Below are 22,410 nucleotides of genomic sequence, written 5' to 3' on the forward strand. Positions count from 1 at the left end.
GTCTATGATGGTAGTCTCATCTATTGATGATGGGTTCACGACCCGACATCGCTGGGGAGTCACACGACTCTCACAATACATGCAAAACCCTACGTCACAGCACGTGGAAGCCGCGAAGCACATCTTCCGGTATCTCCGTCATACCACCGAGTATCGTATCCGGTACTCTGGCTCAAATCAGTCCGGTTTGATAGGGTATTCAGATGCAGACTGGGGCGAAAATTGGGATAACCGGCGATCAACAACCAGTTTCATTTTCCTGATGGCCAATGGAGCAGTCACATGGGCATCTCGGATGCAAAAGACGGTGGCAAGATCCTCAACGAAAGCCGAATACATGGCACTCTCGGAGGCATGCTCTGAGTTAGCCTGGCTAACATCACTCCAAAAAGAGTTAGGTTACTTTCCTACTGCACCACCACCTTTGGTAGCAGACAACCAAGGAAGAATCTTTCTCGCAGTCAATCCCGCTCACGACCGAAGGCTCAAGCACGTCGACATTCGATATCACTTCATACGCGAATACGTAGAAGAAAAACAAGTGGATATAGTCTACGTTAGTACGGACGAAATGATCGCCGACACATTGACGAAACCACTTGATGCAACGAAATTCGAGCGTTTCCGGTCTATGCTAGGCTTGGTCTTCAGTAGATCAGGCAATAACTAGTCGAGTGGGAGTGTCAGAACTGGGCGATTACGTCATTGCCCTGTACGGACTAATGGGGATATCATCACATGATCCCTCTATTATCTTGTAGTAATACGACATCTGATTACTCATGCTTAGTATACATGCTTACGCTCACAGTACCATAGGTCTTATAGCGGTATCAGAGGTCCTGACTCACATGTATATATACTGGCCCTGTAGCACAGAATAAAGCAAGAGTTCAGTCGCACTTTAACACGTCGCAGCCGACCCACACGGTTTTCCATCGCTCACTCACAGCCTATGTAGTGCCATCGGAGCCCCGGGTGCAATGGGTCCACCTGTGCAAGTGCACCCTGATCGCACACAAGAGCTGTCTTCTGAACTGGATATGCAACGCATAGCAAGACGCCTCGCACTCGTCAAACGCCCTGAAGTACCCCCAGTGCAGTGCGCGGTACGAGATCCTGAGCGAGATCCTGTTCCCGCTGCGGCTGCTCAACCACATCAACACCTTGGCGTAGTACTATTAGCAGAGCATGAACACGAATTGCTTATAGCACAGCAGGAGAGATAGCAGCATTGTATAAGGGCTATAAGTACATAGGCAGATTGCGTAGGTGTGTTACAAGCAGGTAGATGAAGCTGTGGCAAGATGCGGCGTGTTTGCAACCAGTCTTCGTTCAGGAGTCATTATTATGGTGGTAAGTGTAGCCCATACCATTCATCATGCACGACAGGTTTCTCGAGACTTAGCAAGCACTTGTCTGTAGGTGACATTAGTTTACTAGGGGAAGGACGGTGCAAAATTTAAAAGATTTATTGCTCTTGAACATGTCTGTACATAATTTAATGCTTACAAAATTACCCATCACCAGCTATGCTGGTGGAAGGTCATCCTAGGTCATCCACTCCCTGGAGCGCTTCTGGTCAGCTGAAAGCAGCACGGCCTCGTAAGCAAAGCTTCCGGCTGTCTGCTCCTGGCCCACTGCACTCAAGCCTTTTGGGCCACCGCCCTCGACGACATCCAAGTATGAGTATCAACCATTGCAAATATAATCATTTCATTCATATCTCACTGATACAACACTTAAACACACAAACTATCAGTTAGGAACGTCCAAAACAGATGAGACCACAGAGTGGTGAAAGCCTTCACAGTTATTTCCACTGCATCCAGTCCCTCCACACTTCCAAAATACCAGGTCAGAGTTTCCCATGTGCTCATATATGATCCTCACTCTGGTGTCGTGCTCAAACAAAAATCTCACAGAGTAGTGATCTGTCTGCCATAGAGTATACTCCATGGCTGGTGCTCTCTACCCCTCATCTTGCACTGCCTACGACCCAGACACAAGGCCCAAGGACCACTCAACATGCTTGTGACGTCAGCCTGAGACTGATACACAACTCGCTGCGCGTCGCCGCATGCCCCGGGCCGGCACACCAACAATAGCACTCGACCTTCGCTCTGCTGTTGTGCGATGCACGATGCCCAGAATGTGTCATGCAGCACCGCACGCCATCTAGCGCCCCGAGCCAACCTGCAAGCCGCAGTATCGCACCACCTCTCCACATGTCTCCACTATGTCCATCAGGCATCGCAGGCTCAAAGCTAGAAGCCCGCAACTTGCGTCTCATTGCTGATCGTGGTGCCTACTTGCTTCAGCAGCTGACACCCGACTTGAGCCCCCAGGCAGCCTGCATATGAGTGACAACTCACGTACCTGCCGTGCGTTATCGGTCATACAAGCTTTAACTGCAAGGCGAATACAGAAAGGACTAGACGTCCTTGGGCGCTAGCGATTAGCGGAGCCTGGCAGTTCTTGCGTGAGCATCCTTGCATGAGTTTGGCTGGCCCTGGGACAAGGCGCAGCCATCACTGGTACCGTGACCTTAACACAATGGCTTGGTACTTCCAGTCTTCACCACCGAGTAACGTTTGTAAAGGGTACGTTCTCTCTCCTGTGCCCTATGGTTTGGCAGTTTGCAAGGATGACTAACACCCAAACCTTACTCACCAACAGCGCATGCACCACAGTTATACATGTCTTGATTGACTGGCTGATGTAGTATGCAGGGCCGAACGGAAACGCTGCAGGCACAGGCCACACAGGGGGAGGCACAACAGGGCTTGAACCTCGCGTACCCTCTGCCCGTCATCACATCGGCCGGTGCCGCCACTGAGCTGCGCTGCAATGGCAGACTCAGGTGGAGTGAAGGGTCCCTGTTTGGTAGCGATGACGCGTTGTTTGGGTAGAGGGCCATGTAACGACCCTCTGTGTATGTTAATACTTACGGAAATACTGCTTTCCAGCAACGCTGCTGTTCTTGGGTGCCTTCCCGCCATCTACTGCACTCGAGCCTTGGACATTTTGCAGCTGCGTGTACCTATACCATGACCATGTATATGACTACCCACCTTCGCAAATATAAATATACAGATTTGTACCGGTCTGCATGCGACAACTGCCGTCTGCAGTTCAAGATCATATTTATTTTGAGTGCTATGATTGTCCTGAATGACACTATGCAGGGGAATTGGCAATGGACATTTGACGCCCATATCCACGAGTGAACTTTCAGCGGAAGGCGGCGCGCGATGGCGCATGATGTGACGAGTATTCATGTGATCGCGTTCGACGCTGGTGCGGCTTTTGCTCGTCTCTGCTGCGTCTTTGTACTCACCTTTAGTGCTCACTAATTAAGATTACATACGAAATTTGGGGATATGTATGCATTAGAATTGCGTACAGCGTACACGGACGCCGTAAGTTATGATATGCATAATCTTACGCGTATTTAATTTTAAGTAATCATATTTAATCATATGTAATAAGATTCAGGTGGTATCGACCTCCAAGGCGAAGGTAGTATACTAAGGTAGCTAAGCATCAAATCACCGACACAGCTGTACATTACTGGACACATTCTCAAGGTGATATACTACATCTGCACGCCCACCTCACCGCCGAAGTGGTCGGGCTCAAAGTACCCCAAAATTTCATGTAGCATCTGGAAGTCGGGCTTGCCATCGGTGCGCAGCGGGAGCGGCCACAGCCCGGACAGGTCGAACAAGAACGCGCCCCCGCCGAGGATGTGCATGTCCGAGACGTGGATCAAGTGCACGTCCTGATACTCGTACACGGCGCCGACGCTTGCGTGTGAGTCGGTGTGACCGCCCCGCAGGCGCGTCAAAGAGTAGCGGCAGATGCACAGATGCGAGCGGGAGTTTATAAGAGAGCGCGGACGCCGTGCTGCCGCTGCCGGAGCTCTTCGTGGACGACGGCATGCTGTGCACGACGCCGGTGTTGTCTGGTGCAATGAGATGTGTCCTGCCGCCGAGCCGATCAGACTCGCACGCGGCGGGTCCGTGCGCCCGGTGCTGCAGCTTCCGGACGATGTCCTGCGGCAATGTCAAAGGGGGCAGGTCAAGGCGCAGTCAGTGGGGAGAGGGAGGAAGAGGAACGCACGATGCTGTTCCCGGCCGTCATTGTGAACAGGCTAGCAGCAGACACTTCCCCACAAGGGACTTCTTCATGAGCTTGGCTCTTGCATGGTCAATCCTAGCCAGTGTAGAGGCAAACTTCGGCCTCTACCTCTTGAGGAACGCTCGTGACGCACTGACATGACCGCTGCATGTCGACATCCGGAGAATTCCGATGCCCATTACATAAGGGCTGACGCTGTTTCTGTGCTCGGACTTGTAGAGCGCGTTGGTGTGCGATTCTTGAGCGTGCGGGTGGTGTGCGCTGTATCTGAAATCTCGGCCCTTCTGGGGTCCAACATATGTAGCATACAGATTACATACGGGCAGCATAATTTACGATATGCATATGTACGCATATGATATGCCGTGCGTACGAGTAGGAGAATGATTACGGAGACCCCCATAATTAATCTTAAGATATGCTTAATCTGAGATTATAATGGTATGTAATCATAATTTTGGTGAGCACTACTCACCTTGGCAGGAGACCCTGTAACTTTTTATATTCGGGCTCAGACTTCAGCTTCAGAGTTTTTATTTGGTCATCTCGCTTGATTTTACCATACAGAATGGTCCGCCGCTTGCAGATACAGGCCGACATCGGGAACGATGGCACTCCAAGCAAGAAGCGACGAAAGCTCGAGAAGCTGGGAGAAAACGCGAGCACCGCTTTCGCCTCACAACACGCAATGGAGGCCTTCCAACCACTGCATGCAGAGCTCTGGTGGCACGACGGAAACGTCATCATTGCCGCAGACCAGATGTCCTTCAAGTTGCACGCCAGCGTCCTCGAGCGGCACTCGAGCGTCTTCAGCGAGCTGCTGAACGATGCACAGGCTCGTCATAATCCTCCAGAACTTTTTGAAGGCTGCCGGGTACTGCGTGTTGATGACAAAGGTGTGCATTTGGCTGAGTTGTTCCGGGTTTTGTATGATGGCGGCGGGTGCGTACTCGAGGCTTCAAACATCATCTACCGTGCTCATTCGGCCTCTTGCAGAGGCTTCTTCGACTGGAGAAAGCCCATTGAGTTTACAGACTTACGACGAATCACACTTGTTGCCATCAAGTACAAGGTCCAGCACATTATTGACGAAGCCGTCGTTCGTCTGGAATACCTCTTCCCAACCTCTTTCGACCCCGACCGTCTCGACTCTGACTTCTACATAGGCGTTCATGAAGGGCATCCGGTGCATTGTCCCGAAGCTGCTAATGCTATTGGTGTCGCAGCACTGGCCAGAGCGATTGACCATGAGAACCCCCCTCCGTTTATCGTCATGGCCTTATACCGTTGTACCAGTTTCGACGCGAAGACTCTCCTCGATTTACAATCTTATGACGAGCAGCTGGCTTCTGTCGATCTCTCTTCGTGCCTCGGCGCCATCACCAGCCTGGAGACAGCCGTCCGGAAAGTCAGAGGCCCAGTTGCTGATGCTTTGGACAAGCCGATGTGCAGCAGCAAGGTTTGCCATAGCGGCATGAAAAGCCTCGTATGCGAGTGGATCCGGAGCGGCATGTTTTCAGGTCCTTACCCCCTCAGCTCGTGCGAACGAGGATTCCGGAGGCACGCAGAGAAACACCCCAACAAGAAGGTATGCAAGAGTTGCGAGGAAGGTTTGATTAAGGCCATCAATGAGCGGCGCCGCGAACTTTTTGCGGACCTGGGAAAGATATTCAATATTTCCACTTGGCCTGCCGGCATCCAAGCCAAAGTCTGAGTGTTCTCGTACGTCTCACTTATGCTATTGCATGACGCTTGCCCTGCCAAAGACACTAATCAGACAGTGACTATCTCATATGGGGTTCAATAGGGCTCCGTGGCATAGCAAACCCTTGGCGGTCATAGTCGCCATTACAAAGCTCGTCCTGCAGAGGCTTTAAGTAGTCAATCTTATTTTTCTTTCTCTCTTCTTCTTATTCTACCTGTGTTCTCTCTCTTCTCTTCTTTTTCTTTTCTCTTTTCCGTTTATTTGGTCCAGACAATAATGCAGAATCACACGCAACCTTGTAGCATACCCGCGGTGGATGGGGAAAGATATTTTTTGCAGACGGCATACGGCACTTTATTAGCTTATGACTTGAAAATATCGCCTATGAGAAACATTTATATATTCTATGCCTTCCTAATTAGCTGCCGATGATCATTACTATCCATACAAAAGACAATCACTAGCACATACAGCGATTCCTGGTTTTTCCCCATTCCCTTGAGCTGTCATAGCCTCCGGAACAAGATCCATAAAACGACCCAGGGAGCAAGGATGAGGACGGAAACAAGGAAGAGGGTGAGGATAGATGAGAGGAATCAGCCATCTGTTGACAGTACAGCATTTTTCCGCATCGATACTCGGACAACGCGTACTCGCCGAGCAAGATGTTTCAGCGGTTGGGGAAGATAATAGGACGGCGACATCTCGCGGTGTCACGACGTGCGAACATGATTGCCCATGACAGCTGAGCGGCATCGCATTTATGCATCGATACTTCGTGAGACATCCACGAGAGCTGTTATGTGTGTCCACTATGGGCACACATCTGGATATGGATGTAAGATGCGGATATTCAGGCTCGTGCAGATAGATTGTTATCGAGAATTACAGTCAAGACATGATCCACATTACATAATATTCACGATTCAGTCTGTACAGGCCAGCCGGGGACGTTGAATACCTTGCCCAAGTCATCAAACACCTCGCGCCGCCGCTCGTCGATCGCGTCCATGAGCTCTGCGGCGCAGGAGTCACAAAGCCTACAGTCGGGATACTTCTGCGCATGCTTCTGGAAGAGCACGTCGCAGGCATTGAGCGGCGCAAAGTCCGGGAGCTTGCCCTCGCGCACCCAGTCGCATACGAGCCGTGCGAGGCTAGCGTGGCATGCCTGAGCTGCGCAGCGCGGACTTTCGAGCGCGTCGAGCACGGGGCTTTTTACCTTCCGGCTTGCCTCAAGCAGGCGGTCGGGCGTGGACACACATGTCACGAGGTCATCGCGGGGGAGCGGGACGCGCTCGCCGTCGTACTGCACGGGCTCGAAGAGCCCTTCGGGTGTTTGCTGGCTGCACTGGTAGAGCGCCATGACGATGAACGCGGGTGGGTGAGTCGCATTGATCGCCCGCGCGAGTGCCACGGCACCAATGCAATCATCGGGGGCGCAGTGGACGGGATAGCCCGGGCGTGCGCCGATGTAGGCGCTGCTCTCGACGCGGGTGCTGTCGAAAATGACGGGGAAGGGAACTTCGAGGCGCGCGATGGTCTCTCTGATGATGTGCTCGACGTTGTATTTGACTGCAGTGAGAGTGACCCTGCGCAGATCTGTGAAGTCTACGGGTTTCCGCCAGTCGAAGAAGCCCCTTCAGAGGCGCGATAGTTAGTCATGATTGCAGCTTTGAAAGAGGCACACGCACCTGCTGCCACCGTCGTACATAATGAAGAACAGCTCAGCGAGTTCACCAACCCTGTCTGTCAACCGTAGTACTTGGCATCCCTCATATATTTCGGCTTGGGTAGCCTTCTTTTCGTTCAGCAAATCCCGAAATACACTTGAGTGTCGCTTGAGAACACCCGCGTGCAACTTAAATGTCACGTCATGCGAAACAACTATCACGTTTCCATCCTCAAACCAGAGCTCTTCGTATCTCGCATAGAGTATGTCCGTGGTGAATCCTGTTATATCCGGAAGAACTTCGTGCGCGGCTTTCTCAGCTTTTGGCTCCTTCAAGTCAGGGGTATCGTCGATATCCATTTTTGCTTGGGTATGTTTGTGAGAAGTCATGAATCTATGAGATGTATAGAATGTGTTTGTGAAATGACATGAAGCCGGCAAGAAGATGGATGAGATTCTAGAGGATGGAGGATGCCGAAGATAAATCGAACGGAGGTGACGCGTGATGTGACGCACTTCACCTGATCGCGTCTGGGACGATGACGTCAGACAACGACCTTTCACGAGTAAGCCCTCTTGAACAGCGACGACGACGATAATACACCATGTCGACACCGCGCTGGATCAGAGCGATCAAGAGTGCTCTTGCTGTCCCCGAGAACCAGGGCAAGATTGGTGAGCACACCCCTCCGAATGCTCAGAGGCGCTATCCAACATGCAGGATTGCACATGCAAGTTTACCAAGTCGCCACCGTCGACTCACACAACATCCCGCACGTCCGCACTCAAGTGCACCGCAGCTTCCTGATCCCAAAGAGCACGCCGCAGCTCCCGCTGCTCGTCACATCGAGCGACGTGCGCGCCCCCAAGATCGTGCAGATGCTCTCGAACGCGACCGTCGAGCTCTGCTGGTGGATGGAAGGTTCAAACGACCAGTTCCGTATCCAGGCGAAGGCGTTTGTCGTGTCCCCGCCGGACCACGCATTGCGTAGTGTCTCGCCGCAGCTGTTCGCGGCGCAAGCGCTCGACGAGGCAGGCGAGGAGCGTGAGGATGGCGAGAACATGCGGGCACCAGACGGGAAGTATGACTGGGAGAGGAAGCGGCGCGAGGTGTTCGAGGCGATGAAGCCGCAGATGAAGGCGAGCTGGTGCGCGCCGCTCACGCCGGGGTCGCCCATGGCGTCCTATGACGTACCAACAAAAGAACATTGGCCGACGGAGGTGCCGAATTTCGAGGATTTGAAGACACATGAAGACAGGAAGAACTATGGGCTTACACTGAGCAACTTTGCGATGATCGTTTTTGAGCCTGCGAGGGTCGACTGGGTGCAGCTTGGCGAGTCGCCGAACCGCAGGACGTTATTCACACGGAAGGATTTCGCTGACGGATTTGAGTGGGAAGAGCAGATTGTAGTTCCGTAACTTGCTTGGACTCCACTACGTCGTCACTTTGAAACACGCACAGCATTATTTGGAGCTTACTGTGATATTAAAAATGGTGTATCATGTATTAGCTTAAGGAAGACATGTCAGTTCAGGACTCAAAGGCTTGATGCCGGACATCTTGGTCTCTAACCTGACCAAAAACGGGCTGTATGACAGAAGGTGAAATCGACGGCAAGTAATTACGATAGCGTGTCGGACAAGCCAGGCAAAGCTTTGTAATCTTTTACTGTCCTCCACAAACTTCACATTCCTCGCTCATCGAGGATCGACGTTCAGATCTCGGAATACGTAACAATTCTTCACGTACAAGAACGTGTTGAGCAAACACATCAATTGACGTAGCCGCATGCATATGGCCAGGTGCAGCTGCAACTCGCAGAGCATGATTAAACATGTTGACTCGACACACCTCTAGATGTCCCTGGACATGTACAGTGGAAAGACTTAGAGGCGGGTCATAGGCGGCTATTCGTTCTGGCAGCGCCATGGCGCCAGGCCATCGATGCGCCCTGTCACTGTGCCACAAAGATTATTCGTCCTGCCGGCGGGACGATGATGCAGCTGTTGGACCTCAGGCCTGCTTCAGACCGGCCCTGCATCATCGAGAGCGACCTCGGTGCTGAGGCTTGCTGAGGGTGCGATGAACCGGCCGCATAGAGCGATGCCGGGCCCGCAGATCGCGATAGGCACTCCGCCTAGGTGATCCTCGTCAGTCCCATGGGCTCTGGATGGCGGTTGAAGACACGGAGCGGGTGCGCCGGACCGATGAAATCCGGGGGTAGTGCCCCACCACGTGGATATCTATCTAGTCTAGTCGTCCAGTCCGAGATCGAGATCGGCTCGCAGTGGTATATACTCGATCAGAAAAAAAGTTACCAGCTCACCCAGTCCTGACGCTTGCGCGCGGACCCTTACTTCCTCGCCGCAACATACGACAAGCATACGCCTCTCTTCTCATTGCTCATACACCCCGACTCTCGTGCTGACCCCAGGAAGGACCTAACGAAAACGCCATGTCATCGCAAGAACCACTCAAGGTGCGTGTGCCGCCTTGACTCTGCTCGACGTCGCACTGAACGCCCTGCACAGCACGTCCTGGTTACCGGAGGCGCAGGGTACATCGGTGCGCACAGCCACGTCTTACCGTGCAAACTCATCATGACTAACCGCGCATCCGTCTCGTTTTGGCATCCAGGCTCACACGTCATCTACACCCTGCAGGCAACTCGGCGGTACAAAGTCATCTCAATTGACAACCTGCACAACGCCCACCCAGAGTCTCTCGACCGCGTCGCACAGCTTGCTCGCGACTCGCTTCCACCGGACGCGTCCGAGCAGGACAAGGACACCGCCGAGATCGATGGCCATACGTGCGACCTCACGAAGCGCGACCAGATACGGGCCGTGTTCGAGAAGTACGGCAAGGGCGGCATTTGGGGTGTGATCCATATTGCGGTGAGTACGACAAATTCTTGCTTCGCCTCGAAAAACCTGACTTGTTGGTTAGGCATACAAAGCGGTCGGCGAGTCAACACAGATTCCTCTGATATATTACGAGAACAATGTTTCTGCGACGAATTATCTCCTTCAAGTCATGGAAGAATTCGACTGTACCCGCATGGTCTACTCGTCCAGCGCGACTGTCTACGGAACTCCTCCAGTAATCCCCATCCCCGAGACCACCCGGCTGAAGGCAGACAGTCCGTATGGCAAAACCAAAGTTATGAGCGAAACCATCCTTGAGGATCTCTGTGCCTGTGTGTCACTTTTTACATGAAAGCATGAGCCCAAAGCTAAATGAGCCTCACAGCAGAACCCCAGAGATGGCGAGCACTCTCCTTGCGGTATTTCAAGTACGTGCGGACACGCAAATGTACTCTTTCCATCGTCTAACCTTTCGTCACAGCCCCGCAGGAGCACACCCATCCGGCCAGATTGGTGAAGACCCACGCGGCCGACCTGGAAACCTGCTTCCGCTGCTCGCACACATGGCCATCGGACGCGTCAAGGACAGCAAGCTGCGCGTGTTCGGGAACGACTACCCGACGCCGGACGGCACCTGCGTGCGCGACTACCTGCACGTGCTCGACCTCGCGAAGGGGCACCTGCTCGCGCTCGACGCGCTCGCGCCCGAGAGCAAGGTCTTCGACAACTGCCCGGCCGACGCGCGCTTCAAGGCGTACAACCTCGGCCGCGGCAAGGGCGTCAGCGTGCTCCAGATCGTCGAGGCGATGAAGAAGGCGACCGGCTACGACTTTGAGTGGGAGATCGTCGGACGGAGGTACGTCTCCTTCCATTTTGTGTTTTGGCACTTAATGAGCTGCGTTGGCTGATGCCCGTGCGCGCTTTGTAGACGAGGAGACGTCCCTGACCTGACCGCGGACCCGGCGCTCGCGCAGAAGGAGCTCGGCTTCACGGCGCCGCAAGACCTCGAGACGATGTGCCGGGATCTGTGGAACTGGCAGACGAAGAACCCGTGGGGCTACGGTGAGCCCGAGGGCGAGCTCGCACCCCGCGCGCAGCACGTTGCGGAGAAGCTGAAGCGCGAGACGAATGGCGTGCCCGTCAAGTCATAATCGAAGAAATCTTATAGAAGAGAAAAGCACATAAGCCGAAGATATCAAGTTTGAGGACGGACATTCGAGCAGATTGCACGAGTAGCACATAAACTTCGCTTAATACTATGGAATAGATTGCAGAATACGTTTTGTGTTCCGGCATACGTACCACGCCAGCATGGCTGATCATGCCTCGGCCGTGTTGAGTCAATTGTTTACGTTAATTACCTTCATTTCCGATAAGCATCTGGCTGGGCTGAGCTGAGCTGTCGCCATCTTTTGAATATGGGCCAACCTGGTCATGTTCGGCAGCGTCATACTTCGAAGTTCGTGATTAATCGCTCGTGAGCCAACGTACACGGCAGCGCCGTAAGCTATGTCTTGTTTTACCGGAATAAATCATTGGGCACACGCCTGCCAGTGTGCAGGCATGGTCGCCTCATGGCTTAGATGATGTTAACTCCGATGCTTACTATGCGAGCTGTTCATTCGCGGAGTAGCTAGATTCGTCATCCGATGGCGTAACGTCTAACTAAAGGTGTAGCCACCCAAGAGCCAACACAGGCATATGTCACTGCATGCAGAATATGACGCCGAGATGCCTCGCTTACTGTGCGAGAAGCAGCAGATCACACCGCCTCGCCGTCCCAGGAAACGCTACGAGTCAACAGTCAAGCTCTGGAGTCTAACTGCCGCACGGCTTCACCTGCCAACACGGATCGCCATCCTGTGTCCGACCGAGGCCCCGAGCTAGACTTCTGCGACACGGGATGCTTCGTGAATGCGCGCCACGCCCAAACAGTCGTCAACGGTCGTCCACGACAGTGGCAGGCGCGCCGCCCTGAGGGCAGTGCAATACCGCTGCCCGACTTGCTCCAGACGCCTCAACAACCGCCGGCTCAGCTGAGAGGAGTGCGCTTGCTTGTGGTCGGGCATGTGCATTCGTTATGCCGAGCTCCCTGTGCGGATGCAGCGTGTCGCGGCACGGTCGTCTCTCTGAGCACGCGTAGTAAATTAGATGGTCTACTGCGTACTGCGAGATGCGAGACTCACCAACAAGGCTTGCGCACCGCGATTGCTTCATGATGCTTCGCCATCCCAGACAGAGCCCACTTAGATCCATTATGTCCAAGCCAATAATATATGATACAGAGGTACATCGTCAGCAACATGCAGAAGAATTATACCGTAAGAAAAGGCCGTGGATCAGGTCATGAGGAAGTATATGATGAAGCAGATGCATGTGGTAGGTACTCTATGTGTGGCCGTCAGTGATGATGTGTGGCCGACGTACGCCCAACAGCGCAGCGAAAGCGAAATCCAACCTGTACAAGAAGCGAGGCTATGTTACAACATTCATAGCAGGGAGCCCCGGGGGTATCGATGTCATGAGAGGGAGGACGAATACAGAGCGTATTACATTTTTTACCGCCCCGGCCAGGTAACTGTTTCGGTCTTGTCAGGCGAGTCGGGGTCGTTCGCGACATCAGGCTCAACGAACACACCGTCGGCATCGAGGACGCCGCGGAGCTGCATGTCGACCGACACGCGGTCGTCGTCGTCGTCGTCGAAGCCGCCCTCGCCTGCATCGACCTCGTCCCCGTCGAAACCGCGCGCCACCTCGGGGCTGATGAACATCCAGTCCTCCTCGGCGAGCCCCGAGCCTGGGGGCGGCTCGAAGAAGACGGAGTCGCGCCGCGGTGGCGCGCGGCGCATGGCGTTGAGCGGCTCAATGGGCGCGGGTTCGGGTGTAGAGGGGACGGCGAAGGGCGGGGAGTATGAACGGGGAGAGGCGGAGGGCGTAGGGCCTAGCCAGGTCGTTGGCCGGAGGGGTGAGCTCACGATGGGCTGGTGCTCGGTCTTCTCTACGGCAGGAAAGGGACATGCCGGTAACGACGAGACATGATCGGCAAAGAATGTGTAGACGTAGAATGTGCTGCTCGACAGGCGCCCAGACGCATCTGCGTGATGAGACCGCGATAGCGAGGACGCTCGTGCTGGCGCATAATACTGCGGACCAGCAGGGTACTGTGGGCGCGATGGCCTTGGGGGCGTTGATTGCTTGTGGCGCGCGGTGAAGATGCCCTCGGAAGCAGCCTGACAGGGCATGTACCGCGTCCCGAGCGGATTGCCGCATACCGCGCAGCCGACCCCCTCACGCACGCAACCGCACGCGCTCTTCATCATGCGCGCAACGATACTGCGCTCGAAGTAAACCGAGTCCATAGCAACAACCGCCTCGGTGGCCTCCCGCTTGCCCACCCATACGCCGCGTGTTTTCTGCGGAAAGGCGCGCAAGTGGATGACTGCACCACAACCGTTTGTTCGGGGCACGACGCGACCGTGAGAACTTGTGCTTGCTGAGGACGGAGGAAGAGGCAGAGGTGATGGCGTATACGGTCTCGAATAGTCTGTGGGAGGCACCTTGGCTATCTCTCCTCCACAATGCAGCACAAAACTCTCCTCGTCATCCTCGTGCTCGCCCACACGACGCTGCTCGTCGAGCGCAACCGTACCCGAAGCGTCGCTGGGATCTTCGCCAATAATGTCTGCGTACATATCTTGAGTTTCGTCCCGTGCGGCATTCCCCATGGCCCACGGTGGCGTGAGAGGCCTTGTTGGTTGGGCCGGCAAAGCGAACGGCCTGCCCGGAGAAGGCTGAGGTGGTCCGATGACGCCGATGGGCGGCAGCGCAGAGGTTGAGAGTGGTCGTGGGGCGCCAGAGAGACCGTGGTCGAGGCGCATGGCACCTCGTCGTCGCAGGCGAGAGGCCTCACCTGTGCGAACGAGGTCGGAAAGGACGATCGAGTCGTCGGCGTCGGTGAGCTGTGGGCCCGCGGCCAGGCTGGAGCGTCGGCGGGGTTCTGGCGGCGGCCGCTGTACATTTTCAGAGTGTCTGCGGTATACTTGTGGCATGATGGTCGTAGATGGTGGTCGTAAATGTTGAGGTGCGAGGAGGAGGGTCGGGAGCGCGAGCGGATGCCTTGAGGCGCGCTTACATAAGCCAATCTCAGATCCGGGCGGGCCCTTGACCACTTTGGCGAGCCGCTTGTCCTCGACCGTCGAGCATCCTTGTATTCCTTTGACATGCTGAGACGCAGGGGTGACAGTGGTTGACGGATGGGCCAGGTCATGTTTTGTAGCCTGTCTCAGTCGGAGTATTGCACTTCTTGCAGCCCCGCCTTCGGAAGTTCTAAGGGCAACATATCGTCCGACGAAATAGGACGCTACACCGCAGCTCTTGGACATGCCGCTCCGACAGCGTCGCCCCCATACCGGTCCGAGCTAAGCTGGCAAGTCCGGGAAACGGTGCGATGCTGTCGCCCTGACCTGCGCATGAACACATCTGCCAGGTGAGCGAGACGCTACGAGCACTCCTGCGCTTTGGTGTGTATGTGTCTGCTTTCATCCTGCCGCGATCCTCTCTGATGAACTCTGGGTGACATGTTACGAGATGGTCTCGGTGATCCTAACTGATCCTTGCGCTTCCCGCCAGATGATGGTCGTCTCGTTCAAGGTCATCGAGAGATGGCTGGCAGCCTCTCTACTTGTCAACTGTGGACCAGCCATTCCGCCGACCAATCGTGGTGAACAGGCTCCATCTGTCTCCGCCCTAGCTATCCAGAGCTGCTTTTACCCGCGGATGTAGCGGGTCCGGCCACTTCGGAGGTGTAACTTCCGTGAGCGTCGCTGGCGGCTCCTTGCGAATCCAGTCGCTACTGTATTGACCTGCAACTAGACTAGTGGCCGACGGCGGTTCTCTCGGCTTTCGCCTTGCGCCTCCGCTGAACTCTACTTGGGCCCCGCACTATCACTGTTCGAGATGAGTGAACCCTGCAAGGGAGCACGCCCGGCATGTCTACGGAACATCCTCACAGGGGTCGCCCGCGGCAGGGGCAAACGGGATTGCGCAGTCCGTATGACTTCATTGGACGACCTGCATCCTGCCCGGGTAGACAGCTGCTCTTCTCGTCTCCTGGGATACCCACGGTCTCCTCGCGGTCACACATCGAAAAGGCCAGACTAAGCGGCCTGCTTATGGACATTATCATTGTGTGGACCAATGCACCCGACTACCTGGGAAGGAGGCCGTATTGTACGGCCCGTCGTGCGCACACGCCATTGTCGGACCCTGTGACTGGGATCCCGCTCCAAGGGCGCAGCTGAGTTCTCGGGTGTCCAGTCCTGCGAGTTCTCATCATGAGACCTCCTTCTGTGCGATGCATGTCGTGTGAGCACACACGTCTGGCCGTGTCCGAGCGTCGTAATGAGCAGTAGCATAAGGGAACACCCATACGTATCGCGCCCAGTCCGCCGATGTTATATAAACCCCCCGATACCACTGCAGCGCAGCTGTGTTCCCATGTGCGTCCGAGGAGCCATCGTCCGTGTTCCATGGTTCGTTTTCTAGAAAAGCGGTCCGCGACCTTGTGTCTGCGCCCGCGCGAGTGCGAATACGAAAGGCTGCCTTCTAGGGGCTCGGAACCTCGTGGACGTACGGCATGTCCCCCCAGTGACCCTGCGCCCTGCTGGGCCGCTCCCGGTCGGGTGTGTGCTCTGGCCGTGCGTGCAGAGTCGGAGAATACGAAAAGACGATGGCTTGCGCCGCTGCTGAGTCTGCATACGTCCGAAGTGAAAGTGCGACCGGGGAGTTTCTTTCCGACCCTGGTCTGATCGACAAAGGAGGACGCCACACCGCCGGTCTTGAGTTTAGCTAGCCGCCCATGCGCTGGAAACTTCGAATGGACATGTCTCTCAACAATGCCCCGTTGTCCCGCCCCTGGTGAGCTGGCAGGCAACGGCGGCGCACAGAGGCTTGTCGCTGGCCTGCACCACCACCTGCTCTGCACAGCGAGCACAGCATCAAGATCTCTGCAGTGCCGCCTTATCATCAGCCTCCTGCAGCGGCGGCGCTGGCCTTGTCCCCACCTGGGCGCCCACGAAGCGCACGTCCGGATTGAGGAGTATTTCACTCCGGGATCCAGCTTCTCGAAAGGTTGTACCTGGCCAGCCTCCCTCCAGTCTTTCTGATGCCCACAGCTGACCCCCGCGCCATATATTAGCGTACTCCGGCCACAAGGCGCCAATTGTCGGGGATTCCGTCCTAGTAAACCTTGTACTGCCACTGCGAGCTGCACCTTTCTCGTGTTCCATCATGAACAGGAACATGCAACCGCCCTCGGGGCGTCGCCGCTCGATATCGGACCCCCTCCTGGCTGCCCTCCAACCTCCCGCAGATGAGTCCCAGCAGGAGCGCGAGGGCCGGCTGCACGCCGAGCAGGAGGCAAAAAAGCGCAGCGACACTATAGACAGAATGCTCCGCGACACCGAGCGACGGAATCGCAAACAAAAACAGATAAAGGTCCTCCTGCTCGGCCAAAGCGAGAGCGGGAAGAGCACTACTTTGAAACGTGAGTCACGACTCTTTCAGACACCAATATTCCTTGTCTTTTTTGGCATGTTACCCGGGTTACTTGCCTTCCTTGCATGCGGGAGAACTGCTGCCGTTGAAAGTGCCATTGGGCTCGATATGTGTGCTGTATGCCGTGGGGTTTCAACCAGCCACTGCCTCCCGAGGTGCACTCTTATGTACCACAGCGCTGCAGCGCATTCGGAGATGAGACACATCCGCTCGACTCCTCTCGATGGCGGTGTTGAGCTGTGCAAGATCTTCGTGCCACCGCTTGCCGTGGCCCGACTCGTTGGTGCGATGCCGAAACTACACGTACTGAACGTCTGATTGCAGAGTTTCAGCTGCTGCACACACCCCAAGCGTTTCACGCAGAGCGCATCGCCTGGCGATTCGTCATATATCTGAACCTGCTCCGCTCCGTGCGAAGGTAAGCATGTGCTGCCGTCGCTCTTGCCGTGGGCACTCACGCTGACGTACGGGCGCGGTGGGGTCCCACAGGATTCTCGATGCGATCTCGCCGGAAGCCGACGCCGCGCACAACGGAGTGGACGACGATTACGAGGAGGCGACCGAGCCAGCGACGATCGTCATCAGCGCGAGAAACGGACATGGGCACGCCGGCGCCGCTGCACAACAGAGCAGGGGCGGCATCCCCTTCGAGCGGTACGTGCGCAACCTTGCGCCGCTCCTCGACATCGAGCACCGCCTGCTCACGCAGCTCTCCGACCCGGAGGATAACGTCGACAAGGAGGCGACACACCTCCCGCGCGCCGGCAGCAGCAGCAGCAACGGCGCGCGCGCGTACGAGGGAGAGGTGAGCGGCGAGGTCCTCCCCCGGATCGTCATCCCCGCCTCGGGCTCGCACTCGCTGCCGACGTCGCCTGTCACGCCGGGGACCGAGCCGTCGGTGCGCACGACGTCGAACTGGAAGAAGGCGTTTTCGCTTGGGAGGATACAAAGTCCGAAAAACGTCCACTCTGGCGAGCTACAAGGCTGGTGGGAAGACCCAGAAGACCCCGTGCACATCATCAACCGCTGCGCACCGTACATCGCGGAGCTGTGGAGGGACAAGAGGGTGAGGCAGAAGCTGACAGAGAGGCGCATCAGGCTTGAGGAGAGTAGTGGCTTGTGAGTTGTCATTTGCCCAGGATGCCCTTTGCTGCCCCCCTCACCACCTTGGGATAGCTACCTCGACGAGCTGGACCGCATCACAGCCAAGATGTACTTCCCTACCGACGGTCAGTTCTCACGTCGCGCGGGGAAGAATCACACGAAGTGCTGACATGGCACAGATGATGTTCTCAAGGCACGATTGAAGACGACAGGCGTCGTCGAACACACGTTCACGGTCTCGAACCCTGAGTTCCGCGGCGTCGAGTGGAAGATCTACGATGTTGGTGGCGCGCGTCCCCAGCGGCAGGCGTGGGCACCGTACTTTGATGACGGTACGCTCACCTCGCAACGCATACCCATCACCTACGCCCTCCTACATACCCCGGGGGTGGACTGACGTGCGAACGCTTCCTTCTGCAGTCGATGCCATAATCTTCCTCGCGCCCATCAGCGCGTTCGATCAGGTGCTCGCAGAGGTGCGTAGCAACGGATGTGCGACTCCGTTCGGCGCTGACTTATGCCGGGGCGGCGAGCAGGACCCACGGACGAATCGACTGGAGGATTCGCTCTACTTGTGGCAGTCGGTGGTATCGAACAAGTTGTTGGCAAACGTGAATATAATTCTGTTTTTGAATAAGGTGCGTCGTCCGCCGCTCCGGGGCCATCCTGATCACTGACTCCGGCATGGGACAAGTGTGATCTCCTACGAGTAAGGATTCGAAATTTGTCTCATTCGCCTCAGAGACTCATTTGATTGCAGAAAAAACTCGAAAGTGGCGTGAAGTTACGGCATCATATGTCAGGTTACCGCGATAAACCGAACGACTATGACTCGGTGTATGGCTGTATGATCATCTTCTCGTCCCCGTCCGATGCACTATATCACTGACGGATATGGATAGACTTCAAGCTCAAATTCGGCGCATTACATCAACATTACTCTCCAAACCGGGACCGCGAACTTTACAGTGTGTATTCCACTGTCGTGATATGGATATAACTTGACAAGGAATCTGCGACATCAGTTCACGGAACTTCGGTGATAGATACACGAAGCACGCGAACTATCATTCTCACTGGTGCGTCTCAGGCTCATCAAACTTATCCGCGTTCTCTTTCTCACTCGCGTGATGTAGTGCGGGATATCATCTTGCAAGGGAACCTAAGAAACACTGCTTTGATATGATCTTGCCCGCGCTGGACGGGATTGAGGTTATCTTGTTACTGTCTTACCTTTCGCTACTCGTCTTTCCACAAGATCTCTGAAACGGCTCTTCTCTGCATTTCCAATACCCTATACACTCTGTAGTCTTAGTCCGGCAACTTCGCGTCTTTCTCAAGCCCGCATACGCTACTCATCTTGTATTCGCCCGCGCCTTCGTTACGTGTACTTTTCCCGCCCCTGTACAAAACTCGTACTAATGTTTCGTGCACTGCTGTGCTGATGCCATCTCGATCCACATTCGGGCTCATGGGAGCAGTGCACTGAAATCAAGAAGAAATTACGAAGATTTGATGTCCAGGCACTGCCCAACAAGCACCCACAACGCCCCGTCACCCCGGAGGCCGTCACAAAACGCTACGTGCGACGCATCACAGAGCGGTCACGGTCACGGTCACGGAGGCGCGTCTCGTGTTCCCCCCGCGACACGTCACGCGTCCCTGCGTTTATTGTTTCTTTCGCGGTTTTTGTTGTCCGTTCCCTTCATGCATTACCGTCAGAATACACATCGTCGACGTGCAGGCCATGTGCCTTTCGCTTTCCTCAATTTTTTTTGTCTTCGTACGCGAAGTTATGGTCATTGCCTGCGGGTTTTAATTCAGTACAGGCCTAGGCAGACCTGCTGAGCCTCTTGCATACCGCTCACGGGAAGAGGCAGCCGACATTTCAAGGCGCCCGACGCTTCGACCCTGGGGGACACGCTGTAAGGCTATAAGTACGTACCCCAAAGGTGAGCGAAGGCTTCCAACGGTGCGCTGTGCGTCCTCGTCTCTCCACTCTTATTCGCTTCCCCGGATCCTCTGCATACAGTGCTGGGCACTATCCACCTTCCGCATGCCTTCAACGACTTTTACTCTTTTACCCCTGCATAGCCTATCACCCCATATCATTACGGGCTCGCATTTCACGAGGGATACGCATGCGATGTACGAGGATCTGCGTCAGGCGCTGGGTGGTTCAGGCAGGGGCAGCAGCGCGGAGGGGAAGAAAGGATTGGGGATTGGGGCGGCGGAGGGGATGGGAGGCTCTCGGCAATGTTAGGCATCCCCGACGGACGCATACAGTCCCGGTCGTATGAAGCTGTCGCACACAAGCGTCCACTGCATCAACTGGCCAAATTGTAGGGCCAGCACACACAGCATCCTGAAACAACGAACGCGGGAGGGGGCGGAGAGAGTTAATGAAAGGGACCCTATTGAAGCTTGTATAAACACAACTCAAAAGTAACTTATGTTCCCGGAACGAGGATCAGGAGAGATGATGCGTGTGCACCAACGCCGAGCGCACACCCATCCTGAGACAGCCGACGCTTGGCAAAGTTGCGAACGCGCCCAGCCCACCTTCGCGCCGCCTTAAACAAGCGTGCGAGCGCGACTGGAATCGCCGGCGAGCTGAGAACGCAACCTAGCCCAGAATATTTTAAAGCACATCGATATCGAAGTTGATCACGCCAGATGTTCGCCACCACCATCCGCCTCGCTAGGTCCGCATCGCCGCGTGCACTTCTCTGCACCTCTCGCACGTCGAGCAGCCCTCTCAGACTTGTACACCCACCACCTCGCGCCATGTCGACCGTCACCACGCACCCGAGCATCTCCGCGGTCTCCACCACTGGTGGGTGGCCCTTTATCTTCACACGCGCCGCGGCGCGGTCTCACGCGTGCTCGTCCCAGACGCCCCCGCTGCTGTCGGTCCTTACAATCAGGCCGTGAAGGTCGGCGACCTTCTCTTCGCTTCCGGCTCGCTCGGGCTCAACCCGGCGACGGGCAAGATGGTGTGTGTTCGGGCCTGTGCCGTGGACGAGCCGTGTGTGCTGACAAGCGCAGGTCGAGGGCGGCGTTGAGGCACAAGCGGAGCAGGCCCTGAAGAACTTGAAGGCTGTTGTCGAGGCTGGTGGAAGCGAGGTTGGAAAGATCGTCAAGACCACCGTGCGTCTTCATTCTTCCATGTTCATGCCGTGGCCCTGACTTCGGGCGTGGCGGTATGTAGGTCTTCCTCGCGAACATGGACGATTTCGCTGTCTGCAACGCGATCTACTCTAAATTCTTTGGCGAACACAAGCCTGCTCGCTCGGCGGTGCAGGTCGCCCGCCTTCCCCTGAGCGCGCTCTTTGAGATTGAGGCTATTGCAAGGTGAGTGGCCGTGACAACTGTAACACTATTTCGAAGTTGACTAGGGACCGCGCAGCCTGAAGAATTAAGAAAGCAAAATGTATCATAACTACTGTACATGTTGAATAAACGTCAAATGTTCCCATATGATCTGCCTGTCCCGTGCAATTTATGCAGGATGTCGCCTCAAAAGGATGCACAGGGTATCCCGTTTCTCTGGATTGCCTGCCTGGTCTGAACAGTCTGTACACTTATGTTTGCCCACCGTGCTCTGCCTTGCAAATTAAAGCCAGCGGGAAGCTCTGATGAGTATGTGAGCAGCTCGTATCAGTCCCTCCGGCTTGTCTCTCATCTCTTTCACTCTAGATGATATGGCTCAGTTGGTTTTCGTCAGTGACTACTCAGCTTATCCGCCTGTCGTGCCTGTGATGAACAATTTGTTCATATCCGGCATAAATTCATTGCAGCTCTGCATCATGAAAAGCGATGCCTGTCAGTGCACCAGCTCCCTTAGTGAGACGTATGAGCTCCAGGCTAACAAAGAAATCGAAGTTCGAACAGTTCATTGGGGGGATACACCGGATCTCAAGTCATGGTTTCATCCCTTCAAATAGCGCCTCTAACTATCGCCTCCTGCGAATCTCGATTGTTCGACCAGCAAACTTCACCTGTCTACGACGACACACATCGTCTTCAGTCTCGGGAGTCGCCGTGCATCATCTCGCAAACGACATGCATCGCTTACCATTCTTCGGCTGGACTTAAAGAATAACAGTCGTTGTCCTCAGCGTTCCACCTCCGCGCACGACTGGCGACAACCTCTATTGAGAGGTCGGGATCTTGAGAGTGGAAGCCAGGGTAGGTCGGCTTGCGAGCACGGCCTTCAAGGTGTACCTGCACCTTCCCCCCCCCGAAGCCACTGATCGCACCTTACATGATCTCTCCACTGCCTCCGGTTCACATTGGTTTATACGTGCGCTCGACCGCCGGCACTGTCGGGCTTGTAGACCCTGGGTAGTGCCGCCGTAAG

At 55.3% G+C, this 22,410-nt stretch overlaps 8 protein-coding genes across 8 annotated transcripts; 5 read left to right on the top strand and 3 right to left on the bottom strand.

The window, feature by feature from the left end:
* Window positions 1–3,598: 3,598 nt before the first annotated feature.
* PHACADRAFT_191022 (uncharacterized protein) lies at window positions 3,599–4,146 on the bottom strand (the record flags this gene model as incomplete). Its single annotated transcript, XM_007391161.1, has 3 exons — window positions 3,599–3,784; window positions 3,870–4,058; window positions 4,126–4,146. The coding sequence occupies 3 exons, from the start codon at window positions 4,144–4,146 to the stop codon at window positions 3,599–3,601; spliced, it is 396 nt and encodes a 131-aa protein (XP_007391223.1).
* Window positions 4,147–4,711: 565 nt separating this feature from the next.
* On the top strand, window positions 4,712–5,857 carry PHACADRAFT_24962 (uncharacterized protein; the record flags this gene model as incomplete). The annotated part of the gene is made up of 1 exon (XM_007389552.1): window positions 4,712–5,857. One exon carries the CDS (start codon window positions 4,712–4,714, stop codon window positions 5,855–5,857), a length of 1,146 nt encoding a protein of 381 aa, XP_007389614.1.
* Window positions 5,858–6,706: 849 nt separating this feature from the next.
* On the bottom strand, window positions 6,707–7,904 carry PHACADRAFT_180864 (uncharacterized protein). The gene is made up of 2 exons (XM_007391162.1): window positions 7,540–7,904; window positions 6,707–7,485 (listed from the first exon to the last, which is right to left on the bottom strand). Exons 1-2 carry the CDS (start codon window positions 7,875–7,877, stop codon window positions 6,768–6,770), a joined length of 1,056 nt encoding a protein of 351 aa, XP_007391224.1. The 5' UTR covers window positions 7,878–7,904; the 3' UTR covers window positions 6,707–6,767.
* Window positions 7,905–8,064: 160 nt separating this feature from the next.
* On the top strand, window positions 8,065–9,091 carry PHACADRAFT_248698 (uncharacterized protein). The gene has a single exon (XM_007391163.1). It carries the CDS (start codon window positions 8,211–8,213, stop codon window positions 8,937–8,939), a length of 729 nt encoding a protein of 242 aa, XP_007391225.1. The 5' UTR covers window positions 8,065–8,210; the 3' UTR covers window positions 8,940–9,091.
* A 782-nt stretch (window positions 9,092–9,873) lies between these two features.
* On the top strand, window positions 9,874–11,760 carry PHACADRAFT_248699 (uncharacterized protein). The gene is made up of 7 exons (XM_007391164.1): window positions 9,874–10,000; window positions 10,053–10,086; window positions 10,159–10,418; window positions 10,471–10,720; window positions 10,774–10,816; window positions 10,870–11,244; window positions 11,317–11,760. Exons 1-7 carry the CDS (start codon window positions 9,977–9,979, stop codon window positions 11,537–11,539), a joined length of 1,209 nt encoding a protein of 402 aa, XP_007391226.1. The 5' UTR covers window positions 9,874–9,976; the 3' UTR covers window positions 11,540–11,760.
* Window positions 11,761–12,618: 858 nt separating this feature from the next.
* PHACADRAFT_248700 (uncharacterized protein) lies at window positions 12,619–14,790 on the bottom strand. The gene has a single exon (XM_007391165.1). It carries the CDS (start codon window positions 14,435–14,437, stop codon window positions 12,947–12,949), a length of 1,491 nt encoding a protein of 496 aa, XP_007391227.1. The 5' UTR covers window positions 14,438–14,790; the 3' UTR covers window positions 12,619–12,946.
* A 1,611-nt stretch (window positions 14,791–16,401) lies between these two features.
* On the top strand, window positions 16,402–19,448 carry PHACADRAFT_248702 (uncharacterized protein). The gene is made up of 13 exons (XM_007391166.1): window positions 16,402–16,517; window positions 16,585–16,932; window positions 17,268–17,361; window positions 17,433–18,062; window positions 18,120–18,172; window positions 18,227–18,379; window positions 18,468–18,523; window positions 18,584–18,685; window positions 18,742–18,756; window positions 18,808–18,892; window positions 18,950–19,015; window positions 19,073–19,126; window positions 19,184–19,448. Exons 2-13 carry the CDS (start codon window positions 16,677–16,679, stop codon window positions 19,231–19,233), a joined length of 1,614 nt encoding a protein of 537 aa, XP_007391228.1. The 5' UTR covers window positions 16,402–16,517; window positions 16,585–16,676; the 3' UTR covers window positions 19,234–19,448.
* A 580-nt stretch (window positions 19,449–20,028) lies between these two features.
* On the top strand, window positions 20,029–21,525 carry PHACADRAFT_248704 (uncharacterized protein). The gene is made up of 5 exons (XM_007391167.1): window positions 20,029–20,883; window positions 20,943–21,043; window positions 21,096–21,197; window positions 21,259–21,401; window positions 21,457–21,525. Exons 1-5 carry the CDS (start codon window positions 20,835–20,837, stop codon window positions 21,467–21,469), a joined length of 408 nt encoding a protein of 135 aa, XP_007391229.1. The 5' UTR covers window positions 20,029–20,834; the 3' UTR covers window positions 21,470–21,525.
* The last annotated feature ends 885 nt before the right edge of the window (window positions 21,526–22,410 follow it).

The sequence above is a fragment of the Phanerochaete carnosa genome, assembly GCF_000300595.1.
Source record: "Phanerochaete carnosa HHB-10118-sp unplaced genomic scaffold PHACAscaffold_1, whole genome shotgun sequence".
Lineage (NCBI taxonomy): Eukaryota > Fungi > Basidiomycota > Agaricomycetes > Polyporales > Phanerochaetaceae > Phanerochaete > Phanerochaete carnosa.